This window comes from Heloderma suspectum, chromosome 1 (assembly GCF_057233095.1).
Source record: "Heloderma suspectum isolate Gila_16-S chromosome 1, 16-S_ref, whole genome shotgun sequence".
In the NCBI taxonomy this organism is placed as follows: Eukaryota; Metazoa; Chordata; class Lepidosauria; order Squamata; family Helodermatidae; genus Heloderma; species Heloderma suspectum.
The window spans coordinates 354575591-354597314 of NC_139458.1; the positions used below are offsets into that span (position 1 = coordinate 354575591).

The 21724-nt window shown below is 43.0% G+C and overlaps 1 protein-coding gene across 3 annotated transcripts in view; it reads left to right on the forward strand.

The window, feature by feature from the left end:
- IGF2R (insulin like growth factor 2 receptor) overlaps positions 1-19227 on the forward strand; it is a 99903-nt gene extending 80676 nt beyond the window's left edge. For 2 of the 3 annotated variants that reach the window (XM_084827951.1, XM_084827952.1), the window contains exons 38-47: positions 129-336; positions 3107-3341; positions 4728-4870; positions 8632-8749; positions 9000-9146; positions 10715-10899; positions 12448-12634; positions 14977-15132; positions 15966-16035; positions 17319-19227. In XM_084827951.1, the coding sequence (XP_084684077.1) occupies positions 129-336; positions 3107-3341; positions 4728-4870; positions 8632-8749; positions 9000-9146; positions 10715-10899; positions 12448-12634; positions 14977-15132; positions 15966-16035; positions 17319-17735 (1866 nt within the window). In that variant the 3' untranslated portion in view covers positions 17736-19227. Of the gene's footprint in view, positions 1-128; positions 337-1153; positions 1295-3100; positions 3342-4727; positions 4871-8631; positions 8750-8999; positions 9147-10714; positions 10900-12447; positions 12635-14976; positions 15133-15965; positions 16036-17318 lie in introns of all 3 variants that reach the window. The other variant, XM_084827953.1, reaches the window with a different exon arrangement.
- The last annotated feature ends 2497 nt before the right edge of the window (positions 19228-21724 follow it).

Sequence of the window (21724 nt, forward strand, 5' to 3'; positions counted from 1 at the left end):
CTGTGCAAGCCAATATGACACCGTGCTAAGTTTCTGCTCTCAGTCTGCTGACCCTTGGAGACACTTCAGCACTTCTCACGTACCCAGTTTGCAATTCAGTAATGTTGTGGCCTTGGCTGCCCACACAGGTCCCTTCTGGGCACCAGCTTTACCATCTAGGGGTGTGTTCTGCAGCGGCAGATGTGCCCCACGGAAAATGCAAAGATGCAGCAGTATGCCTGGTCTCTGGCAACAGTAGTGCCTCATTTGGCAACAGAAAGGCAATGAAAATGGACTACCGGCATCAAGAGGAAGCTATCATTCTGCAGTATAAGGGCGGTGATGTGTGCCCTCCAGGTAAGGCTTTCTAAAGTTGCTACCAAGGAATCGCAAGGGGTGCCCTGTTACCTCTGGGACAGCTCTTAAGTCACACTATTGCTTGTTTACACCGAGAGCTAATGAGCCCCCAAGGCTCCAGATAAGTAACATTATTTTCTTCATGCCTTCATCCTTGTAGCAGTCCTTTTGAAGACGCGGCTTTGAGAGAAAGGCGACATGCCCCAAGGGCTAACCAGAGTGAAGTAGCTCTTGGAACTTTCCCTTGGGAAATGCTGAGATGACACTTCCCTTGAGCGCGCTAGGTTATGTATTCCTCCAGGAGCAGTGTGGGTCATTTCTAGTCTCTGCTTACATCTCTGTAGATGTAAGGGAGGAAGAAGACACCGCCACACGTGCTCGCCTCCACAATACTGGACATCTGCGTGCATGCAGCTTGCAGATTACACTCGAGAGGCTGGCAAGGTGCATGTTGCAGGCTTGCACCTTCAGTCTTTGGGCATTACAAATGTCTAGTCATTTTCCCCCTCTCCAAAGACATATGAGCAGAAGACAGTAACGTCTAGAACAATCTCAGTGAAAGTTCACATGATGGCCGTGGAATAATTGCCATTCATCATAAATGAGCTTGATATGGGAAACTGCTATTACCAGTCACCAGGTGCATAAACTAGTCACTATGGACTGTTGCCTTCCCTAATGTTGGGTGGTACTGACTACCCAACGTGAATGCCCATGGCAATAGCCTACGTATGGAAGGTTTGTTTCTATTTAGCCATTTTGTTTTTCAGAGGTGCAGTTCACAGCACATTTTATTCATACCTCCTTTTCTTTGCAGTGACTGAAAAGGGTGAGCTTTGTGTCTTCCCCTTCCAGCACAAGGGTAGAAGTTACGACACATACACTAAAGAGGGACAAGAGCAGCCATGGTGTGCCACTGCTGATAACTTGGAAAGAGACAAAAAGTGGGGGTTCTGTGTAAATGATAAGCAAGGGTACGCATTGCTGTAACAAGTTTGTAACTAGGAACAGAGCAGCAGTTGCAGAAAAGAAAAAACAGCCACAGTCATATATATTATAGTACTTCTGCTTGCATTTTTGAGAGATTTGAGAGCATGCCTTCTCCTGTACCAGCCTTGCCTGATCATCCGATGAGGTGCTCCTGGTGACTCCGCATGGATCTGAGGTCTGTTTAGGGTCCACTCAGACTAGAGCTTTTAGTGTACTGGCTCCTTCTCTGTGGATTCCCTGCCAGTTGATGTCAGGCAGGTGCCAACGTTGCTTTGTTTTCAGCATCTTCTAAAGGCATCGCTATCTAAACAATATTTTCAGGAATGACCAGCCACGGATTTATTGATATCAGTTGATTCTACATATTTTTATTCTTTTGTACTTTGTTTTTTTCTTTACTGTTTACTGCTCAGGAATCGTTATTTAGATATAGAGTGGTTTATAAATAAATATAAATTTTGTAAAATAATAAATTTTAGAACTTGTGAAAAACAGCCATTCATTCATTTTGGCTTAGGGTGAAACAGACAGCAAACGTAATTGGGTGTTTACATGCCTGTAGTACACCCAGATCTGCACTTGGGAGAATCGTTCCATAGAGCTCCCTAAGGTGTCAGTCATGTTGATGAGCAACCATGATGGGCCACAACTCATTCTGGGCCAGATGAGGCATGCAACAAACATGCAGTTTGAACAGAGGTGCTAGCTTTTATTAACTGTTTTGAAACAACCCTTATAGTTAGCTTGTCTTGCACATAGTGCCAAGAGTGGGAGTAAGTGGTCAACTCGCCGCCCTGCTGTATCGCTGGACCCTTGTGGTTACTTGAAGGATGTACACATTATAGCAGTGTATAAACATGTAAACAAGACCGCTTGCCTCCTTGATAGTTCATGCCATCAAAATCCACGAGGACTTACCTCAGAGAAAAAAATGTTTAAGATGGGAATATCAAAGTAAAATGTACCATATTTCTCTCAGAAACCTAACATGGGCCAAACCTCTCTCCCACTGAAATTCACTTTGCCCTTCCTTGCTTTTCTCCATTTTCCCCCCTGGTGCTGCCACTGATCTTGCACAAGGGCTGTCATGGATTCTTATTTCCACTTCTCTGATTTCATTGTGTTGAGCACTTGCATATATTCTGTATTCAGCTGTCTCAGTGACCATTAAGATAGCATAATTTTGACTCCCTTCTTACAGACTTGTAAATTAAGCGCTCACCTGTGGTGTGTTAGAATCACTTCCATTCAACTAGGCAGGGAAGCTTTTGCCAATAGGAAGAGTTGACATACACACACCGAGCTACCAGTGTGCTACAAATTATGTGTGGCCAAGCAGGCCAGTACCATTCTGTGAGACTTTTGTGGGCCTGCTTGCATGAGTATGCTTACATTTTTACTCAGATCAATGATCGCGCCTTCCCCATATTCATGCTTCAGACTTGCTTATTCAGCCACACATGGCAACTGCAGATACCGCCTGAGCAGCTTTCAGATTGTACACACTGTTTTGTGATCAACATGGAAAGCAGTGTTGTGATAAACATAAACAGGTTCCATTTTGCATTGGTAGCTGCTGCGCCTGGGGTTACACGACCCGTCGGCTTGTTTCCCCAAATGCTACATCAATGCACCCTTCAGCCCAGCCTGGACTATCTCCACGGCTGTAGGGATAGATACAGAAATACCTACAGTTCCTTAAAATAATAATTTGGCTACAAAAGCTTGGCTTGGATTTACAGTTGCTTGTGGTGGGTAAACTTCTGTTCATGTCTTGCAGGATCTGGGCACCGGGAATCGACTATTATTTTCACGTGCGATGACAGTGCTGGTAATGGGAGCCCTCAGCTCTTGAGCGAGACACGTGGCTGTGCTGTAACATTTGAATGGAAAACACAACTTGTGTGTCCACCCAGGAAAATGGAGTGCAAATTCATTCAGAAGCACAAAACCTATGATTTGAGGATGCTTTCCTCCCTCACAGGATCATGGGTCTTTGCTGACAAGGATAGCTCGTGAGTCTGTTTTGGAATTCTAATGAAAACCACCTCACCAATTCATTTTTAATTGGCAAATTAATTTCCACATTTGCAAGGTGGCTGTATATCTTGTAAAGGCAAGAGGTTGGACAGAAGAGGCTGCCTGTGTCACACTGAAATTGTTGGGACCAAGGCATGCTTAACTCTAGGTTTGCTCTCCTTTTGACGAGCTGATTTTTCTAGCCCTGTGTATTTGGTCTCAATAAACTGGGAACATGTGAGGAATATGCATCTGAAGGTGACATAGCAGAGGTTTACCGAAAAGGGGCGCACATCAGCCAGAAATGCTGGTGTCATTCAGCTTGCCCCTTGGAATATTGGGTTTGGCATGATTCAAAAAGTTGTCAGGCAGAAAAGAATTTAGAGGCGAACTATGAAGATCTATAGAAAGCCTAAAAGGTAAAAGGGTATGAGCGACTGAAAAAGTGTAGTCCACTTAACCTGGAAGGAATGGTGATGAAGCAAGTCGGTAGTAGTCCCCAGACGCTTAAAGTGAAGTGGAGCAGTGTTCTCCAGATCCATCAGAGAAGAGAAGGTAAATTTAAAACTAGAAGAGTTTCAAATGTTAAGAGCACCTTCCCAATGGAACAACCAGCCTTTGGACGTTATTAGGAGTTCTTAAAGAGGTTCAAGGAAAAAATGGACAGGTATCCCTCTGAAGGAGAATGTTTTTATTTTAAAACACTTAAATCCTTTCTGCTTCAGTTAGAACCAACCAAGCATGGCTATATAAATCAGTTACCATAGATAGCCAACCTGTAGCCGGTAAAAACAAGGAGAAAGGAAAATGGGGAAATCCCAGGTGCCTATAGAAAAAAAGGTTTATTATGGTTCTTTTATGTTGGCCCAATGCATTTTGGAAATATTAATTTCCTTCTTTGGGGGCTTATCTTGTAGTCAGTATGCTAAGACAGACAAACCTCATCCATACAAATGGACAGCACAGTACAGAATGTGGTAATTGAGTACAAAATTCAGCTACTTTCATACTCCTGTAGCCATTATGATACGCATTAAAGTGTGTGGGTAATAGCTGCTGAAATCTCCAAGCCTGGGAAGCCTGCTGAATATTCCAGGCTTGAGGGCTTGCATAGTTCTTTGCCCCTCCCCGTGACAGGTAAAACCAGAATAACATATGCAAAATGAGACCAATTATGCAAGTTTAGTTTGCATAATTTACAGAGGTTCAGCTTTTCGTGGTGCAGGATCTCAGCTTCATTAATCTAGAGTGCATGTATGTCTGGGAGCCTAATTGGGCTGAAGAACAGGGTGAAAACGTTTTAAATAGATAAAGGACTGTTAGGTCGATATGGGCCCTCTTCAAGTTACAGTATTGAGCTTTCTCTCTTTCCTTTCTCTTAGTTATAGTTACTACATGAACCTCTGTCAGAGAGTCCACGGAGGGCCCTCAGGCTGCCCCGAACGGGCGAGTGTTTGCCGGAAGAATCAGAACGGGGCTGTTGAGGTTCTGGGATTAGTACATACGCAGAAACTTAACGTGACAGGTATAGTATATCTTTTGGAGCCTTTCCTATGGGTAGGGAGAGAGCACCATGAAGGACTCAGTGGTCAGGTGTAGCAAATCCTTCATGTAAAATGGAACATTTGTTGTTGTTCAGTCGTTCAGTCGTGTCAGACTCTTCGTGACCCCATGGACCATAGCACGCCAGGCCTTCCTGTCCTGCGCTCTCTCCCGGAGCGTGCTCAAGTTCATACTCATTGCATCGGTGATGCTATCTAGCCATCTCATCCTCTGCCGTCTCCTCCTCCTTTTGCCTTCAGTCTTTCCCAGCATCAGGGTCTTTTCCAGAGAGTTTTCTCTTCACATTAGGTGGCCAAAATATTTGAGCTTCATCTTCAGTATCTGTCCTTCCAATGAGCAGTCAGGGTTGATTTCCTTTAGGATGGAGTGATTTGACCTCCTTGCAGTCCAGGGGACTCGTAAGAGTCTTCTCCAGCACCACAGTTCGAAAGCATCAATTCTTCAGCGCTCAGCCTTCCTTAGAGTCCAGCTGTCACAGCCATACATTACTACTGGGAAAACCATAGCTTTGATTAGACGGACCTTTGTCGGCAAGGTGATGTCTCTGCTTCTTACTATGCTGTCTAGGTTTGCCATAGCTTTCCTCCCAAGGAGCAAGCGTCTTTTAATTTCATGGCTACAGTCACCGTCTGCGGTGATCTTGCAGCCCAAGAAAGTAAAATCTGTCACTGCTTCCATTTCTTCCCCTTCTATATGCCAGGAAGTGATGGGGCCAGATGCCATGATCTTAGTTTTTTTAATGTTGAGTTTCAAACCAGCTTTTGCACTCTCCTCTTTCACCCTCAACAAGAGGCTCTTGAGATCCTCTTCGCTTTCTGCCATTAGGGTGGTATCGTCTGCATATCGGAGGTTGTTGATAATTCTCCCAGCAATCTTAATTCTGACCTCTGATTCATCCAACCCGGCATTTCTCATGATGTACTCTGCATATAAGTTAAATAAGCAGGGTGACAATATGCAGCCTTGTCGTACTCCTTTCCCAATTTTGAACCAATCGGTTGTTCCATGACTGGTTCTTACTGTTGCTTCTTGACCCTCGTACAGGTTTCTCAGGAGACAGGTAAGGTGGTCTGGTACTCCCATCACTTTAAGAATTTGCCACAGTTTGTTGTGATCCACACAATCAAAGGCTTTAGCGTAGTCAATGAAGCAGAAATAGACATTTTTCTGGAATTCTCTTGCTTTCTCCATGATGCAGCGAATGTTGGCGATTTGATCTCTAGTTCCTCTGCCTCTTCTAAACCCAGCTTGTACTTCTGGTAGTTCTCGGTTCACATACTGCTGAAGCCTAGCTTGTAGGATTTTGAGCATCACCTTGCTGGCATGTGAAATGAGCGCAATTGTACGGTAGTTTGAACACTCTTTGGCGTTGCCCTTCTTTGGAATTGGAATGTAAACTGACCTTTTCCAGTCTTGTGGCCACTGTTGAGTGTTCTAGATTTGTTGGCATATTGAGTGCAGCACTTTAACCGCATCATCTTTTAGGATTTTAAATAGCTCAGCTGGAATACTGTCATCTCCGCTAGCTTTGTTGTTACTAATGCTTCCTAAGGCCCACTTGACTTCACTCTCGAGGATGTCCGGCTCAAGTTCAGTGACCGCACTATCATGGCTATCAGGGACATTCAGATCTTTCCTGTATAGTTCTTCTGTGTATTCTTGCCACCTCTTCTTAATCTCATCTGCTTCTGTTAGGTCCCTGCCTTCTTTGTCCTTTATCATGCCCGTCTTGGCACAAAACGTTCCCTTGAGATCTCCAGTTTTCTTGAAGAGATCTCTAGTCTTTCCCATTCTGTTGTTTTCCTCGATTTCTTTGCATTGTTCATTTAAGAAGGCCTTCTTGTCTCTCCTTGCTATTCTCTGGAACTCTGCATTCAGTTGGGTATATCTTCCCCTTTCTCCCTTGCTTTTCGCTGCCCTTCTTTCGTGAGCTACTTGTAAAGCCTCATCAGACAGCCACTTTGCTTTCTTGCATTTCTTTTTCTTTGGGATGGATTTCGTTGCTGCCTCCTGAACAATGTTACGGACCTCCGTCCATAGTTCCTCAGGCACTCTGTCTATCAGGTCTAATCCCTGAAATCTATTTGTCACCTCCACTGTATATTCATCAGGGATATGATTTAGGTCATACCTGAACGGTTTAGTGGTTTTCCCGATGTTCTTCAATTTAAGCCGAAATTTTGCAAGAAGCAGCTCATGATCTGAGCCACAGTCAGCTCCAGGTCTTGTTTTTACTGACTGTATGGAGCTTTTCCATCTTTGGCTGCGAAGGACATAATCAATCTGATTTCGATATTGACCATCTGGTGACGTCCATGTGTAGAGTTGCCTCTTGTGCTGTTGGAAAAGAGTGTTTGCTATGATCAGCATGTTCTCTTGGCAAAACTCTATTAGCTTTTGTCCTGCTTCATTTTGTACACCAAGGCCATGCCTGCTTGTTATCCCGGTGATTTCTTGACTTCTTACTTTAGCATTCCAATCCCCTATGATGAAGAGGACATCTTTTTTTGGTGTTAGTTCTAGAAGGTGTTGTAGGTCTTCATAGAACCGATCAACCTCAGCTTCTTCAGCCTCAGTGGTTGGGGCATAGACTTGAATTACTGTGATGTTGAATGGTTTGCCTTGGATTCGTACTGAGATCATTCTATCATTTTTAAGATTGTACCCCAGTACTGCTTTTCCCACCCTTTTGTTGACTATGAGTGCTACTCCATTTCTTCTAAGGGATTCTTGCCCACAATAGTAGATATGATGGTCACCTGAATTAAATTCGCCCATGCCTGTCCATTTGAGTTCACTGATTCCCAAGATGTCGATGTTCAATCTTGCCATCTCATGTTTGACCACCTCCAGCTTACCTTGATTCATTGATCTGACATTCCAGGTTCCTAAACAATATTGTTCTTTACAGCATCGGATTTTCTTTTCACCACCAGACACATCCACAGCTGAGTGTCCTTTCGGCTTTGGCCCAGCCGCTTCACTCTTTCTGGCGCTACTTGGAAATACCCTCTGCTCTTCCCCAGTAGCATATTGGACACCTTCCGACCTGAGGGGCTCATCTTCCAGCGTCATATCTTTTAACCTTGTGATACGTTCCATGGGGTTTTCTTGGCAAGAATACTGGAGTGGGTTGCCATTTCCTTCTCCAGTGGACCACATTTTGTCAGAACTCTCTGCCATGACCTGTCCATCTTGGGTGGCCCTGCACGGCATAGCTTATGGCTTCACTGAGTTATGCAAGCCCCTTCGCCACAACAAGGCAGTGATCCATGAAGGGGAAAATGGAACATACCTTTTATTAAAATTTCTTAACTTCATTTTTATAAACAGTTGAAATCTGTTATGCGTAGTTTTATATTTTACCTCATTAAGGCTACTTGAGCTAGACTTTTAACTGACTGATGGAAAAACCTTTCCATAGTTAACAACATCCATAGGTCCAATCCAGTTCCATTTTAATTGGTAGATATTCTGCTGTAAGAGTTGCATAGGATGTGGGTTCTTCCCCCTCCTCAGTATACAGGCATGTGCATTAATTCCATTAATGCTTGAAAAACCTAACTATTCCCCAAAATGTCAACTATTGCACAAACAACTGATTTAATTATTTTGATTTAGTTTTGGTTTAAAGCATTCCTTGCTGTGTTTCCTGTCACTTTCAGAAACATGATTTAGATTTCTTTTGCTATTAATTTACAAGAACTTTGTGCTTTGTTTCAGATGATAAAATTCTTGTCAGTTACTCCAATGGCCACGAATGTCCACAGAGGAACAAAAAAGCAACAACCGTGATAGAACTGAAATGTGGAAAAACAGTTGGCAGGCCAAGGTTCAGTAGGTAGGTACAGGGGTATGTCCAGTCTTGCTGGTGGACTTCTTGTTTTCTTTAACAAGAAAAACTGGTAAAGGAGGCACAATTTTATAAAAACTGAGCAACGCATTACCTGATTGCATGCTTAGTCACAGATGTGCAGTAAAGATGATTTTTTAAAAATTTAACTGTTGCTTTTCTGTCATGTAGCCTCCACTGTCATGTTGTTTGCACTTATTGCTAATATATTTTTTGCTCCACAAATATTTCCTGCTAGGTTTGATGAAGAGAATTGTGCCTATTACATCATGTGGGAAACTCGGGCTGCTTGTGCCATAAAACCCCAAGAAGTAAGCATAAATAATGGCATGATTATAAATCCAGTGACAGGAAAGAATTTCAGTTTGGGTGACATTTACTACAAGTAAGTAATCTCCCCCAGCATATAATAGAGCTAGTAGAAAAGTCAGGGCTACAAAAATCCAGCCTCCTAGTTGTCACTGGTTCCTTTTTAAAATGGGGCTGAGAGTCTGATCAAAAATGTGAAGCAGTGAACCAAAACTAAGCAAAACTTCCCACCAGTCCGAGGCTTCAAATGGTGCTCATGGGTAATTGGAAATAAGGGGTCTCAGTGGTGCGGTGGATTTTGAATCAGAGGAGGGATTGTCATCTCTTTTTATTTTGATTTTTTTAAGGCTTTGGGGATTGAGAAGAGTTGATCGGTGCTCTTAGTAAATTAATCCATTTGTGTATTTTTATGTTTGGGGTCTTCATCTATGTTGAACAGATGCATGTCTAAATTTAATTCTTAAATATGGTTTTATGTTGGTAATATTGATGAGTAAAATCCATTTTAACCATGTTTGGAAGGGATACATACATCTTAACTTGTGGGAGGAGAGGGCTATCAATGGCTACTAGTCCTGATGACTATGTTCTACCTCCAGTATCAGAGGCAATATGCCTATGTACACCCGTTGCTGGGGAACATGGGTGGGAGGGGTCTGTTGCACTTGTATCCTTCTTGTGGGTTCCCAGTCGACAGCTGGTTGGCCACTGTGTGAACGGAATGCTGGACTAGATGGACCCTTGGTCTGATCCAGCACAGCACTTCTTATGTTCTTATTTTTTAAAGACACTTTCATACAAGGTCATTGTAAGTTCCATTGAAATCTATGACACACTCTCGAGTAAAGCCTAGTCCTACCCACACAGAAGCAGGGTGTACATGTGGAACTTGATTTAAACATTGTGCCATGAATAGATGTATGGGTGCTTCTGGTTTTTTGTTTTTTTTTAAGAAAACTGCTTGCTGTAGGGAAACTGAGGACATAATAAATATATCTGGTTTTTAATATGGTTTATTGGGGGCGTCAGTGGCAGAGGGCATCGTGGAGTTAATCCTCTTGTTGATTAAAAGTCAAGAATAACCCTAGAATAGGGAACATGTCTGCCTTAATCTCATGTGACATAGGAATACACAGATGAGTTTGCGGAAATGGAAGCTAGATAATTGTAACATGACCCTGAAGGTTGCAAAACATTTGTACTGCTATACATTGATGAAGGGTGAAATTTAGTGACATTCTACAAATACTGGTGAAGATGGCTGTAGCATTCAGTGGCAGCATAACGTACCTGAAAGTATAAAAATATAAGCCATGCTGGATCAGACAAAGGTCCATCTAGTACAGCATTCTGGTCCCACAGTGGCCAACCAGCTGCCTGTGGAAAAACCCCAAGTATAGGACAGTTGGAAGAGTCACAGCTTAGCTGGAGACAAGCCATGGTAGTCCCCTTGTTAGGTGGAAGTGGACCTGAAATTTTAGTTGGAATAATGTGGGCCATATTGAATAGAGAATTCTTATAATCTGCTTGTGAGAAGAGGTGCTTGAAGTGACTGGCTAATCCTGAAGTTTTTCTTCTTAGTAATAACTGGTTACATTTGTGTCACTTGTGTATGTATTTAATTTTAAACCTGCTCTGTTTCAGGCTATACAATGCTTCTGGTGATATGCGAACAAATGGTGATATCTACATTTATGAGATTCAACTTTCTGCTATCACTGATTCAAAACACCCAGAATGCTTGTCAGCCAACATATGCCAGGTTAAAACATCAGGTACCCATTTTCGGAAAATTGGATCTTCTAGCAAAGCTAAATACTATATTCAAGGTGAGTACCTATTTGCTTTGAGAATAACTTATTGCGTTATACAGCCGTGGTTAGAGATACCTTGGTATCAATGGCTTCTCATTTGCTGCTTTCCAAATATTTCAGAATACATCTTTTTGGCTTCCAATGAGTGTGCAGCTTTTGCGTGTGGTAGTGGAGTACAGCTGTCAAAGAGTTTACATTGGGGCTCAAGAAATGGTGACCCCTCAATCTAGCCCCTCTCATGAAGAGTACCATCTCCCCCCACCGTCCATTGCCAAAGCACTCCTCCACCTACTCTCTGGGCTTCTTGGGCAGAGAGAGACAGAGGAATGGATGAAAATGAATTCCCTCTTTCATACCCTTTGCTCCCCCCGCCCCCCTTTGCTTTGACTCGTTGACCTGGCCCAGGGGGTGAGGATAAAGTAGGTCTCTGGACTAGAGAAACCTCTTCCTCCTGCTTTTCCCAGCCAAGAAAGGAGACCTGTTCAACCCAGGTGTCCCATTAGTAGAAGTACTTGCTGAGCAGGGGTGGGGTTTAGTTGGCTTTTTCCCTGTACGAACAAGTACTGTGATATCAAATGGCTGGCATCAATGGTATGACTCTGTTATGAGTAAGACCCTACCTAATGCATAAAGTTTTGTTAATATTCTTATTGAGGTGCACACAGATGTTGACCATATATCTTTGGGAGTGCAAATGAGAAGTACCTATTCAAAAGTGGGTCTTGACATTTTAGCTGTTCAAAAGCAAATGGAACACCTTTCATTTTCTCTGAACTGAGAGATCTTGCTGGGTCCTTTGCATTTTCTTGAAAATGTTCCTCTGGGTATTCAGGCTGACCTTACAGGCCATGCTCCAGAATAGTAAAGTAGTCCAAGAGATTTGTATTATCAAGGCATTGATAAAGGTTACTTAGGAGCTAGAAAGAATTCAACAAACTGATAGGCAGGCTATAGCAGTGTTGGTTACCTGCAAGCCCAGGTAATTTTTTAAGATAATATTGATTAGGTTTGATCTTTTAATCCAAACAGCGTTGGTAATGTAACATTGGGAGCATTCAGATGATCAGCAGGGGAAACAACGCAGTGTCAGTGGTCCCTCCCCCCATGCCAGCTGTGCACGAACCAGGCAGGCGGCATGGACATAGTGACTTTTCACCCACCCTACAACCCCTTCTGCAAGCCATGGGTTGTAGAGTGGGTGAAAAGTCGGTACACCTATGCCACACGCTGGGTTTGGACAACACGGCAACCTGTGGCACGGTTAAGTAGAATAATACTGGCGGGGGAAACAACTGATGCTGTGTTATTTCCCCCACTGATCGTCTGAACCCAGTCACTGTCTCCTCTCTTTGAAGCTCTAGAACAGCCTTCCCCAACCTGTTGCCCTCCAGATATTTTGGATTACAACGCTCGTCATCCCAGACTCCCAGCTCATTCCTGAGCAGGTGGGAGTTGTAGCCCAAAACATCTGCAGAGTGCCAGGTCTGAGAAGGCTGCTCTAGAACAATATATGAATTGTGATTTTGTAGTTTCAAATTGTTTCAATCTTTCCTCCTCTTGCAGATGATGATTTGGATGTTGTGTTCTCCTCTGACTCCAGATGTGGCAGAGACAAAACAAAGACTGTGTCCTCCACCATTTTCTTCCACTGCAGTCAGCAGGCCAAAGAAGGCATCCCTGAATTCCTTCATGAGTCATCAGACTGCCAGTACTTGTTCACCTGGTACACCTCGGCAGTCTGCCCTTTGGTGTAAGTGAAGCCCTTGAGAACAGCAAGGCTTCTCACTACTTGCCTCTTGGAATAGCACAGGATTTGTTCACACTGGAAACATCTGGAATAACATCCAATAGTATCCATAGTAATCTTCTAGTCATTTTTTAGGCAATCTCATAAGAATCTGATTGGCAGATCTCATATGAAGACAGAACTCCATTGATTAATTCTCCTCTTTAAAAAAACACACATACAAACCACTGACTTAACAATGTTTACATTACATTTTGGCAGAGTTGTCCATAGTCTTGTTGTCCCTGGGTTTGGGGGTCAGTCCAAGAGGCCGACTCTACTGGGGCAGCCTAAATATTTATTTAAGGCATTTGTGTACCGTGATTCAGAAATATTTATTCAAAAGCAGTTCACAATACGATTTAAAATCCAGAACAACAGTAAAAGCAAAGATTGTTTTAACAATCAATTAAAGTAAAGCAATGAATCAGCGTAGAAAATTTCTAAAATTACCAGTGTTTAAAAATCTGAACTTTTTCAAATGGCAGGGGGGCAGGGGGGGATCTTAATCTGGAACCTAAGTGACAATAAAGTGGGCAGCAGGTGAGCTACTTTTGATATTCCACAACTGGATACCACTAATGGAAAAAGCCCTCTCCATTGTTGCCCCCTGCCTTACCTCTGATGGTGGGGCCACCATAAGAAGGGCTGCAGTTGAAGATCTTAACCTTCAGGCAGGTTAAGAATTTATTTATTATTGATTGATTGATCAATTTTGATCTGTATCCCACCATTCCTTACAAGGAGCCCAGAGCAGCTAACAACCCATATAAAACAGTACAACATATAAACACCATTAAAATTAGAACTCTAAAATTACTAATACATAATAAAATACAATATAACTATAATTAAAACAAATAAAAAACGTGCCTATACCCCCAAATCCTATACAAATAAATACCTGCCGCCTGAATGACAACAGTGTGGGGACAGCTGAATCTCTACTGGAAGGGAGTATAACTGGGGTGTCACTACCGAGAAGGCTCTGCCATGGGCTACATTCCTCAAGGGCACCACAAACAGATCTTAAATCCCGGGTTGGTGGTTACTGGGGAAGGTAGTCCTTGAAGTACCTGGATATGGTAGCAGGCCGTCTTTGACTTAAAGCCATAAAGGACTTTAAAGCTCAAACCCAGCTCCTTGAATTGGGCTTGGAAACAAACTTGACAGCCCATGAAGATCTCTCAGACTTGGCAGGAGATGTTCCTAGTGAGCCATCTGGTTAAAATCATAACAGCAACATTTTACATCAGTTGCAGCAGCCCCACATCAAGAGCAGCCCCTTATACAATCCTTTAGATCACCATTGCCACACTAAGCCTGTCCAGAAGCGGTCACAGCTGGTGTACCAGCCTTCATGATAAACTATATTCTGTGCCACTGAGGATACCTGAACCTTACGGAACAAAGCTGGATGAAAGACTCCCAAGCTGTAAACCTGATCTTTCTAGGGGAGTGCAACCCCATCCAGGATAGATGGAATCTCCTCTCCCTGGAGTAGGGAACCATCAGTCCACAGTGCCTCCATCTTAACGGGATTGAGTTTCAGTTTATTGGCCCTCATCTAGCCCACTACCAAGTTCAGACAACCATTTAACTCCTCTCCTGCCCTACTCAGCTTAGATGATAGAGAGAAATAGACTCTGACTGCCATTAGTGGAGTGTTGGCACAATTTCAAATCCCTGGTGACCCCTCCAGCAGCTTCATTTACATGTCGAGTAGCAAGAGGGACAAGATGGTACCCTGTGCCATGGGTCCAAACAGTAATTACGCCAAAGCTGTCCCCCTACGTTACACCAGTAAATTTCCCCTGGGACATTGACTGAACATTTGGCTGAGTGGTCTCACTGAAGCTAAGATGGTGGGGAAATCGGCTGGAAGAAGTTTGTTGGCCTGCTCTCAAGAGGCAGGGATAAAAACCGCTGGTGTGAATGCGGTGGTTAACCACATTCAAAACCAGTTTTCTCCACATGTTTCAGAACAAGCATCTTGGCAAAATCTATTGATACTCATTGTATCAAATCAGTTTTAAAGGTTTTTGAACACAGTTTCTGGGTTGGATCCAGACAAGGACGAGCGCAACTCTGCTCACACAAGCAGGGCTTTCCTAGCTGTTCCTCTCTGCTGGAGCCCCCTGTGCACCCTCAGAGCCGCTTCTGAGGGACCCTCTGGAATGGGGTTGGATGGGTTGCAGGGGACAGGTCAGGGAGAATTAGCAGAATTCGTGGGGGGGGGGGCTGAGCAGAAAGACCTTTCCGTGCTCTACATGTCATCCCAAGTCTGTTTGTTATATCATCTGCAGAAGCTCGGAGGCTTCCAACGACAAAACATACGTGGAAGATAATTTTCATAAAGGCCTCTCGGGAAGAAGCCAAGCAGTTGGTGCGCTACTGAGTTTGCTCCTTGTGGTTCTTACAGTGTGCCTCGTGATCCTCTTACTTTACAAAAAGGAAAGGAGGTAAGGCAGAAAGAGGGATATGTAGGGGTTTTATTCTTTGTCATGATTTCCTGGTTGCTTCCCTCTGGCCTCTCACACTGTTTTTGAATCCACATAAATGAAGTTTTGGATACTTTCAGATCACAAGGTGTGTGCAAGTGACATGCATTCACAACAACTCATCCCGTTTTCACAAACTCATGCCGGTGGTATGCTGATCACTGCTGATCCAAACAGACTAGTATTTGTGCCATAACTGTTGTAGTGCACAACCAGCAACAGTAGCCCCAAATGGCCAAGTAGTAGTGGATTCCTCTTTTCTGAAGTACTTCTTTTCTTTGGCACAACTGTTCTTTCTACTGTGGCCAAACAGCTTTCCCCTCTGCTCTATCATCAAGCCAACTTCCTCTCCTCACTCAACTCCTCCTTCAAAATCTTCTGTTTCTGCAATCACTTTCCTAGAACACCAGTTTCCCCCTTCCTCTTCTCCTCCCCCCGCCCTTTTCTAACACAGCCTATAAAAGCTCAACAGGGATCTTGCATCAGGGAGATGGACAAGCCCATGATGAAGTTGCAGCAAGTTCATCTCCCCCTTGCACCTTCTTTTACTTTTGGGACATTATTTGTGTTAGGTGGTGGGTGAGCTTGCTCAGAGTATGAACTCCTTCTAGCACTCACTTCATGCTTTTCTCCGAGGCATTACAGTGGAAATGTGATCTATATGAATCCACGTTTCAGCTCTTGCTGTAAAATCTGAAGTAAAATCTGAGGCCAGCAGTTAGTAACGGAGCTAAATGAACTAGTGGATCTATAATTAATATTTTACTCAAAGTATGTAACACTTTGTTTTGTAGAGAGACTGTGAAGCAAAAAATAGCCAACTGCTGTCGGAGAACGTCAGGTGTTTCCTATAAGTATACAAAGGTAATTAATTATTCCTATATATATAGGTGTGTCAGAGGTTCTGCTGTCTAAGGCTATGATCTGTATGCATGGCTGTATGCCCTTCTTGAAATTATTGATACATAATTCCATGTATGCATGAGTTGCTTGAGATATAAATAACTGGATGTACTTTACCCCCCAAAATACCCATTTTAAAACCCTATTATACGAAACTTGATTGTTCATGACACCTAGATGTTGAGATCGACTTATTCCTCCATCCCTTCTCAGTACTGGAAGAAACTTAAAGGTTTTTCCATCTGTCCAAGCTTCATATCTGAGCAGGCTGGGGAAATGTTCAGAACATCTGGCTGTCTCACATGGCTGTGTGTTAGGGGAGTTTAGCTAAATCTGTGACTATTAAGGAGCTAATTTTCCAGGCTAACAAGTATTTATAAGATGGGGATGGAGATAGAGATAGAGAAGTGGAGCAGCAAAAGAGAAAAACCGTGATAGTATGAACAGACCAAACTCCTACAGGTGTACAGATATTTATTGAAGCAATTCCAGTTCCTAATATGGTCTTCGGGGGACATAATTACTTTGGGGCAAGGGAGAGAGACTTTGTCAAGAAGAAATGTTTAATGCAAGAGTGAGCAACTTGTGGCCCTCCACATGCTTTGGCCTACAACTCTGATCAGTCCTTGCCAGCATAGCCAATGGTGTGGGATGACAGGATTTGTAGGTCAAAACATCTGGAGGGCCACAAGTTGTCCACTTCTGGTTTAAGGTGTGTGTTCCTCTAAGGCATGGGGTAGGCAACCTGGTGCTCTCCAGATGATTTGGACTGCAACTCTCATAATCTGTGACCCTTAGCCATGCTGACTGGGCCTTGTGGGAGCTGGAATCCAAAAGATCTGGAAGGCACTGGCTTCCTTACAGTGCGGCCTTTGAAGAGCACTTTACTTGAAATATGTTGAATTGGTTCAGAAGTAAGTTTTCAGTAGAGGGAGAATGAAAGGCCAAAGTAGTTCGTATGATGCTGCCTTGTACAGAACCAGATCAGTGGTCCATCCAGCCCAGTATTTTCTACTCTGATTGGCAGTAGCAGTCCAGGGTTTGGGGCAGAGGCCCTTCCCGTCACTTGTTCCTGATACCCTTTTTTAGACTGGAGATGCCAGGGATTGAATTTAGGATCTTCTGCACACAAAGTCTGAGTGATAGTTCCTCCCTAAGACCAGATCCATCTTGGATATCCACAGAGTGGTTATGGAAAACATTTCAAATGCTATTCTCTAACTGCAACCTCTTGAACATGACAGATAAACACAGAAGAAGTGAATGAAGCTGAAACAGAATGGCTCATGGAAGAAATTGCTGCATCGAATCAGAAGTTGGGAAACGAAGGGCAAGAAAATGGCCACATCACCAGTAAAGCGGTGAAATCAAATGCCCTCACGTCCCTTCACGTCGATGACATGGACAGCGAGGATGAAGTTCTAACCATACCAGAGGTTAAGATTCATTCAGCCGTGGACATCCAGTCGAGAGGCTCTGACACTTGTAAGCCTTCTCATAACAAGGCTCCCAGTCTTTCAAGCAATGATAAAGCTGGTCTGCTTAACGGCAGCAAGAATAGCAAAGGCAAAATCACTTTTGGCCAACGGAAACTACAGAACTCAATGAACAACACAGCATCATTCCATGATGATAGCGATGAGGACTTGTTGAACGTCTAACCTTCTATTGTGCCTAATCAGATTTCCATGTGTATATATTAAGGTGGGACGATAAAACACTTCCAACCAAATATGAAGACTGTAGCTGCAGATGCCTTTCGCAAGGGAACGTTTCAAAGGGAAAGCAAGGGAGGGGGAGAGAAATGAAGGATCAGTCCTAGTTGTTTACAATGATCTCTTTTAATGATTACTAGATTTCTAGCATCCAGTGAACTGAATGATGGTAATTCTCCTCCTCAGCCAGAATTTGCACTCTTCCCCTTCTGTAGATGGTAGAGGCTACGTAATGCTTTCCAAAGGTAGGATCAAATCTGAATGAAGACCCCTCCGCTTCAAGATGAGACTTGCATTTTAACACTCTCCTTTATATTTATTGCTCTCACTACTCAGGTTCACAGAAATAATAATGATAATAATAATAGGCAATGTGTTCTTCCTGCAGGCAGGGTATTTGTTCTACAGATTCCCCCGTCATATGAAGTGGAGATGAGGGGTTGCTTCTCTGTATGTTTGGTAGGTTGCTTTGATGTACATTTTGGAGCTGGTCTGTTAAACTTGCCTGTACGTTTGATTCCTGTATCCTAACTTAAAATGGCTTGTTATGATTTGAAAGTGTTTTTTCCTGGAAGGTACAGATCTTTATAGCTTTAGCCTTGGAACAGTGGCTGTTCTTTGCATGATAAGTCTTTTTTGGTAGCAATCATACGAAGTCTTTCATCAGTATTTACAGAACTGTTGGTAAAACACCCTAGAGCTCCCCTTTAAGACTAATTGAGTCAAACCAAGGGCGGTCCGTTTCCAGATGGCCTTCTGTCCCTTTAAGAGCAGGGAGGAAGGCAGACATTCGCTGTTGCAGCTCCTGCTGTCTGAACGTTGTTGTGATGAGAGAGAGAGAGAAAAACAACCCTGTACCTTTTTAGAAATGCGGTACATGCTTCAGGGGCTGTAAAAAGCCCCCCCCCCCCCTTTCTGGAAGAATCTCATAACCATACCATATGGAACTAATGTATTCCAGGCCAACTTACAGACTTTCTGTAACATCAGCTTCACTGCCCCAGAAGATATTTATGTCTGTTTTAAAGCCACAGGCCCACAGAAGCCTTAATTGCACAGACACATACTCCTTTTTTGGTACTAGGTGTGAAAACAGTGAGAGGCGAAAAGGGGCTCCTTTGGGTACTATCACTGAACATTCCAGTAGTCGTGACATGCTGGAGCCACAGTAATTAAACAACATTGTTGGCAAGGCTGGACAAAGAGCTCCCTGCAGCACTTGACGTATCTGCTCAGTGTTTTTTAAGGGGCTCACAGGTAATGAGTGAGTTTCTATAGACGATGTACCAGTACTCATGCTGGCCAGAAGCTCTTCCTTGTTTATACTGTTTCCTATTCGCATTGGTTTCCTTAAGGTCAATTTCCACTTGGGGATTGGATTTAATGTAACAAAAGTGTTCAAACAATGTCAATAAAAGCTAAATTATGCTTCCCTAGGAATCTAAGTGATAAAATTAATTTTCCATAATTTTAAATGCCTTCATAATGGGTCTGTAAACAGGGAAAGGGGGGAGAACTTTTTTTATAGTCTTGAGCGCAAAGTTTACACAATACTGCAGAGTTTAAGATACTGATGTGTAATTAAGATGAAATTGTCAAATGATTGGAAAGAGGAGCAGTCCACTGCATTACCATGGAACAGTTTGGTTCCATATTGATCTGGCTCTGCAGAAGCCTGACTCCTAACCACTTGAAATGGTACCAAAAAGGGTAGCGTAGATCATTAGAGATAAGCCAGGCTGACTCTACAGGCAATAAACTTTTAGTTTATTTTAGATTGTTAGGTGGGAAGCCCTTCCTCCACCCTCCTGTGCCTGCCTACAAGATGACGCTCTCGCCTTCCCCATCCATTTCTCTTGGAGAGCTTTCACCTGCTAAATCACTAGCTTATTTTGTCAACTGAGCTAGGTTGTCTTAGTTTTTTCTTCTGTTTTGTTTTTCATTGTTTCTCTCATTCAACGTTTTCTTTTCGTTCACACTGCATACCTTAGAGGGCCCCTCCCTTAGCCTTTTAGGCCCCTTTCCATAAGTGTGTGGACTGTGGGAGTAAACTACCACCAGCAGATGGCCACATTCTTTGCCTGTTCTGTTTCAGCGGAGGATACATGATAGAGTCTTATACACATTGCTGAGGTTTTACGAAACAAGCACAGCATAACCATTCTTCCATGCCATGCAATTGGGGGATCCAGTACAGTCAGATTAGTGACCAAACCTGTCGCCTTCAATGAGCACATTGACATTGTCAGTGTCGGTACTGTCCTTGTCAGCTTCATCCCAACTATCGGTTCCAGATTCTGTTGCTGTTCCAGCAGGAGTACCATGCCAGGAACCTACCACTAGAGACCCACCGACAAAACGGACTTAAGCCCAAGCGTCCTCCAACTACCGATACGACTGAACCTAAAAAGAAAAGTTGAAACTAAAAAAATTGGCACACTCACCAGCACCCATGCCCACTCCCTGTCTTACAAGATGATGTGGTCCTTTATCAGCAGGAACCTTTCCTGCCACCACCTCTTCCTGTGATGGAAAATCCCCCACAAGTCTCTCCTGTTGTCAGGGATGAGTCCCAACCTGTTCAGATATCTGACAGCTCCGATTCTGAGTCAAAGAATTAGAACTGATAGACCAAAGAATGGGGAAGGGACCCTCCCTAGTGCGCCTAGATGCTGAGAGAGATTCCTCCAAAGGCCTTGACAAACAGATGGCCCAGGTTGACTCCCTGCCCCCTCCCTCCAGCGTCGGAACTCAAGTTTCCGAGGAGGAAGAGGGGCGCGACTTGAGAGATGCTAGGGCACGGCGCAAAGCTAAGCAGGAAAAGTTAGGGGCAAGGCTTAGACACTCCACCTGGATAGCCACTCTTGGAAGCCAACGTAGGAGGGAGCCCCCTAAAGGAGGGGCATCATTGTGAAGCAAGCTTGACCGTGAGGGTCATACCCAAACTGTCAGCAATTTCTCCACCCTCTGATTCATCTCCTCTGCTTAGAGATGGTTGATTAGTTGTTTAGGGCTTGGGGCAGTCTGAGAGTTTCCTTGAATCTGCATTTGTAGAGAGGCTAGTCTCTAGCCTAGTAGTCTCCAAACCTCTTTGATTTCACTATCAGTAAAAAAAAATTGAACACGCACCCCTAATATATGTATATTAATTTATAAATGATATACATCTACTATTGTACTAAAATATTATGTACATTATAAAATATACACACAATTGAAATTTTAAAAGGATGAGATAAAGATCAAATAATATTTTAAAAATATTTTATTTATTAACAATATAAAAAACGTTTTTGTTCTCACTAAAAAATTTTTTTTAGTGAGAGCAACATGATTGAAGATGCTTCATTCTTTTTGAAAATCTTGGTTTAACACTTCGTGATCCAGCTATTCAAAGGTCTGGTTCTAAGTTCAGTTTATTTCGATACTTGGTTTTAATGGCTGTCACAGCTGAAAAAGACACAAAGATACATAGATCCAAATGGAAGAAGTGCATCGTTGGCTGCACTTACTAAATCATGATACTCATTTTTCAGTCCCATCCACCAATTATGCTAAGTTTTTTGTTGAAATTCAGCTAGTAAACTTCCATCTTCCCTGATGTCAATCAGTTGTTCTTGCAAACTAATCAGAAGGTGTTGCATGTTTATATTTTTAACAAATAGGTTCAAAACCCACTGAAACTCTTCGTTTGGAAGATTTTTAAACAGGTTAGAAAATTCTGTTTCCAAGTTTTTTAAGTGTGCAGATATGAGAGCTTTTATAGGTGACACGCTTACATTGTTTTCGGCAACAAAATCACATACCGAGGGAAACATTTCCAAGCATCCATTTTCAAAAAGTTCTCTCCATAGCACGAGTTTCTTTTGAAAAGCAGTTACTTCTTCACTCATTGTTAAAATGTCACCTTTGCCTTGAAGGGACGGATTAAGTGT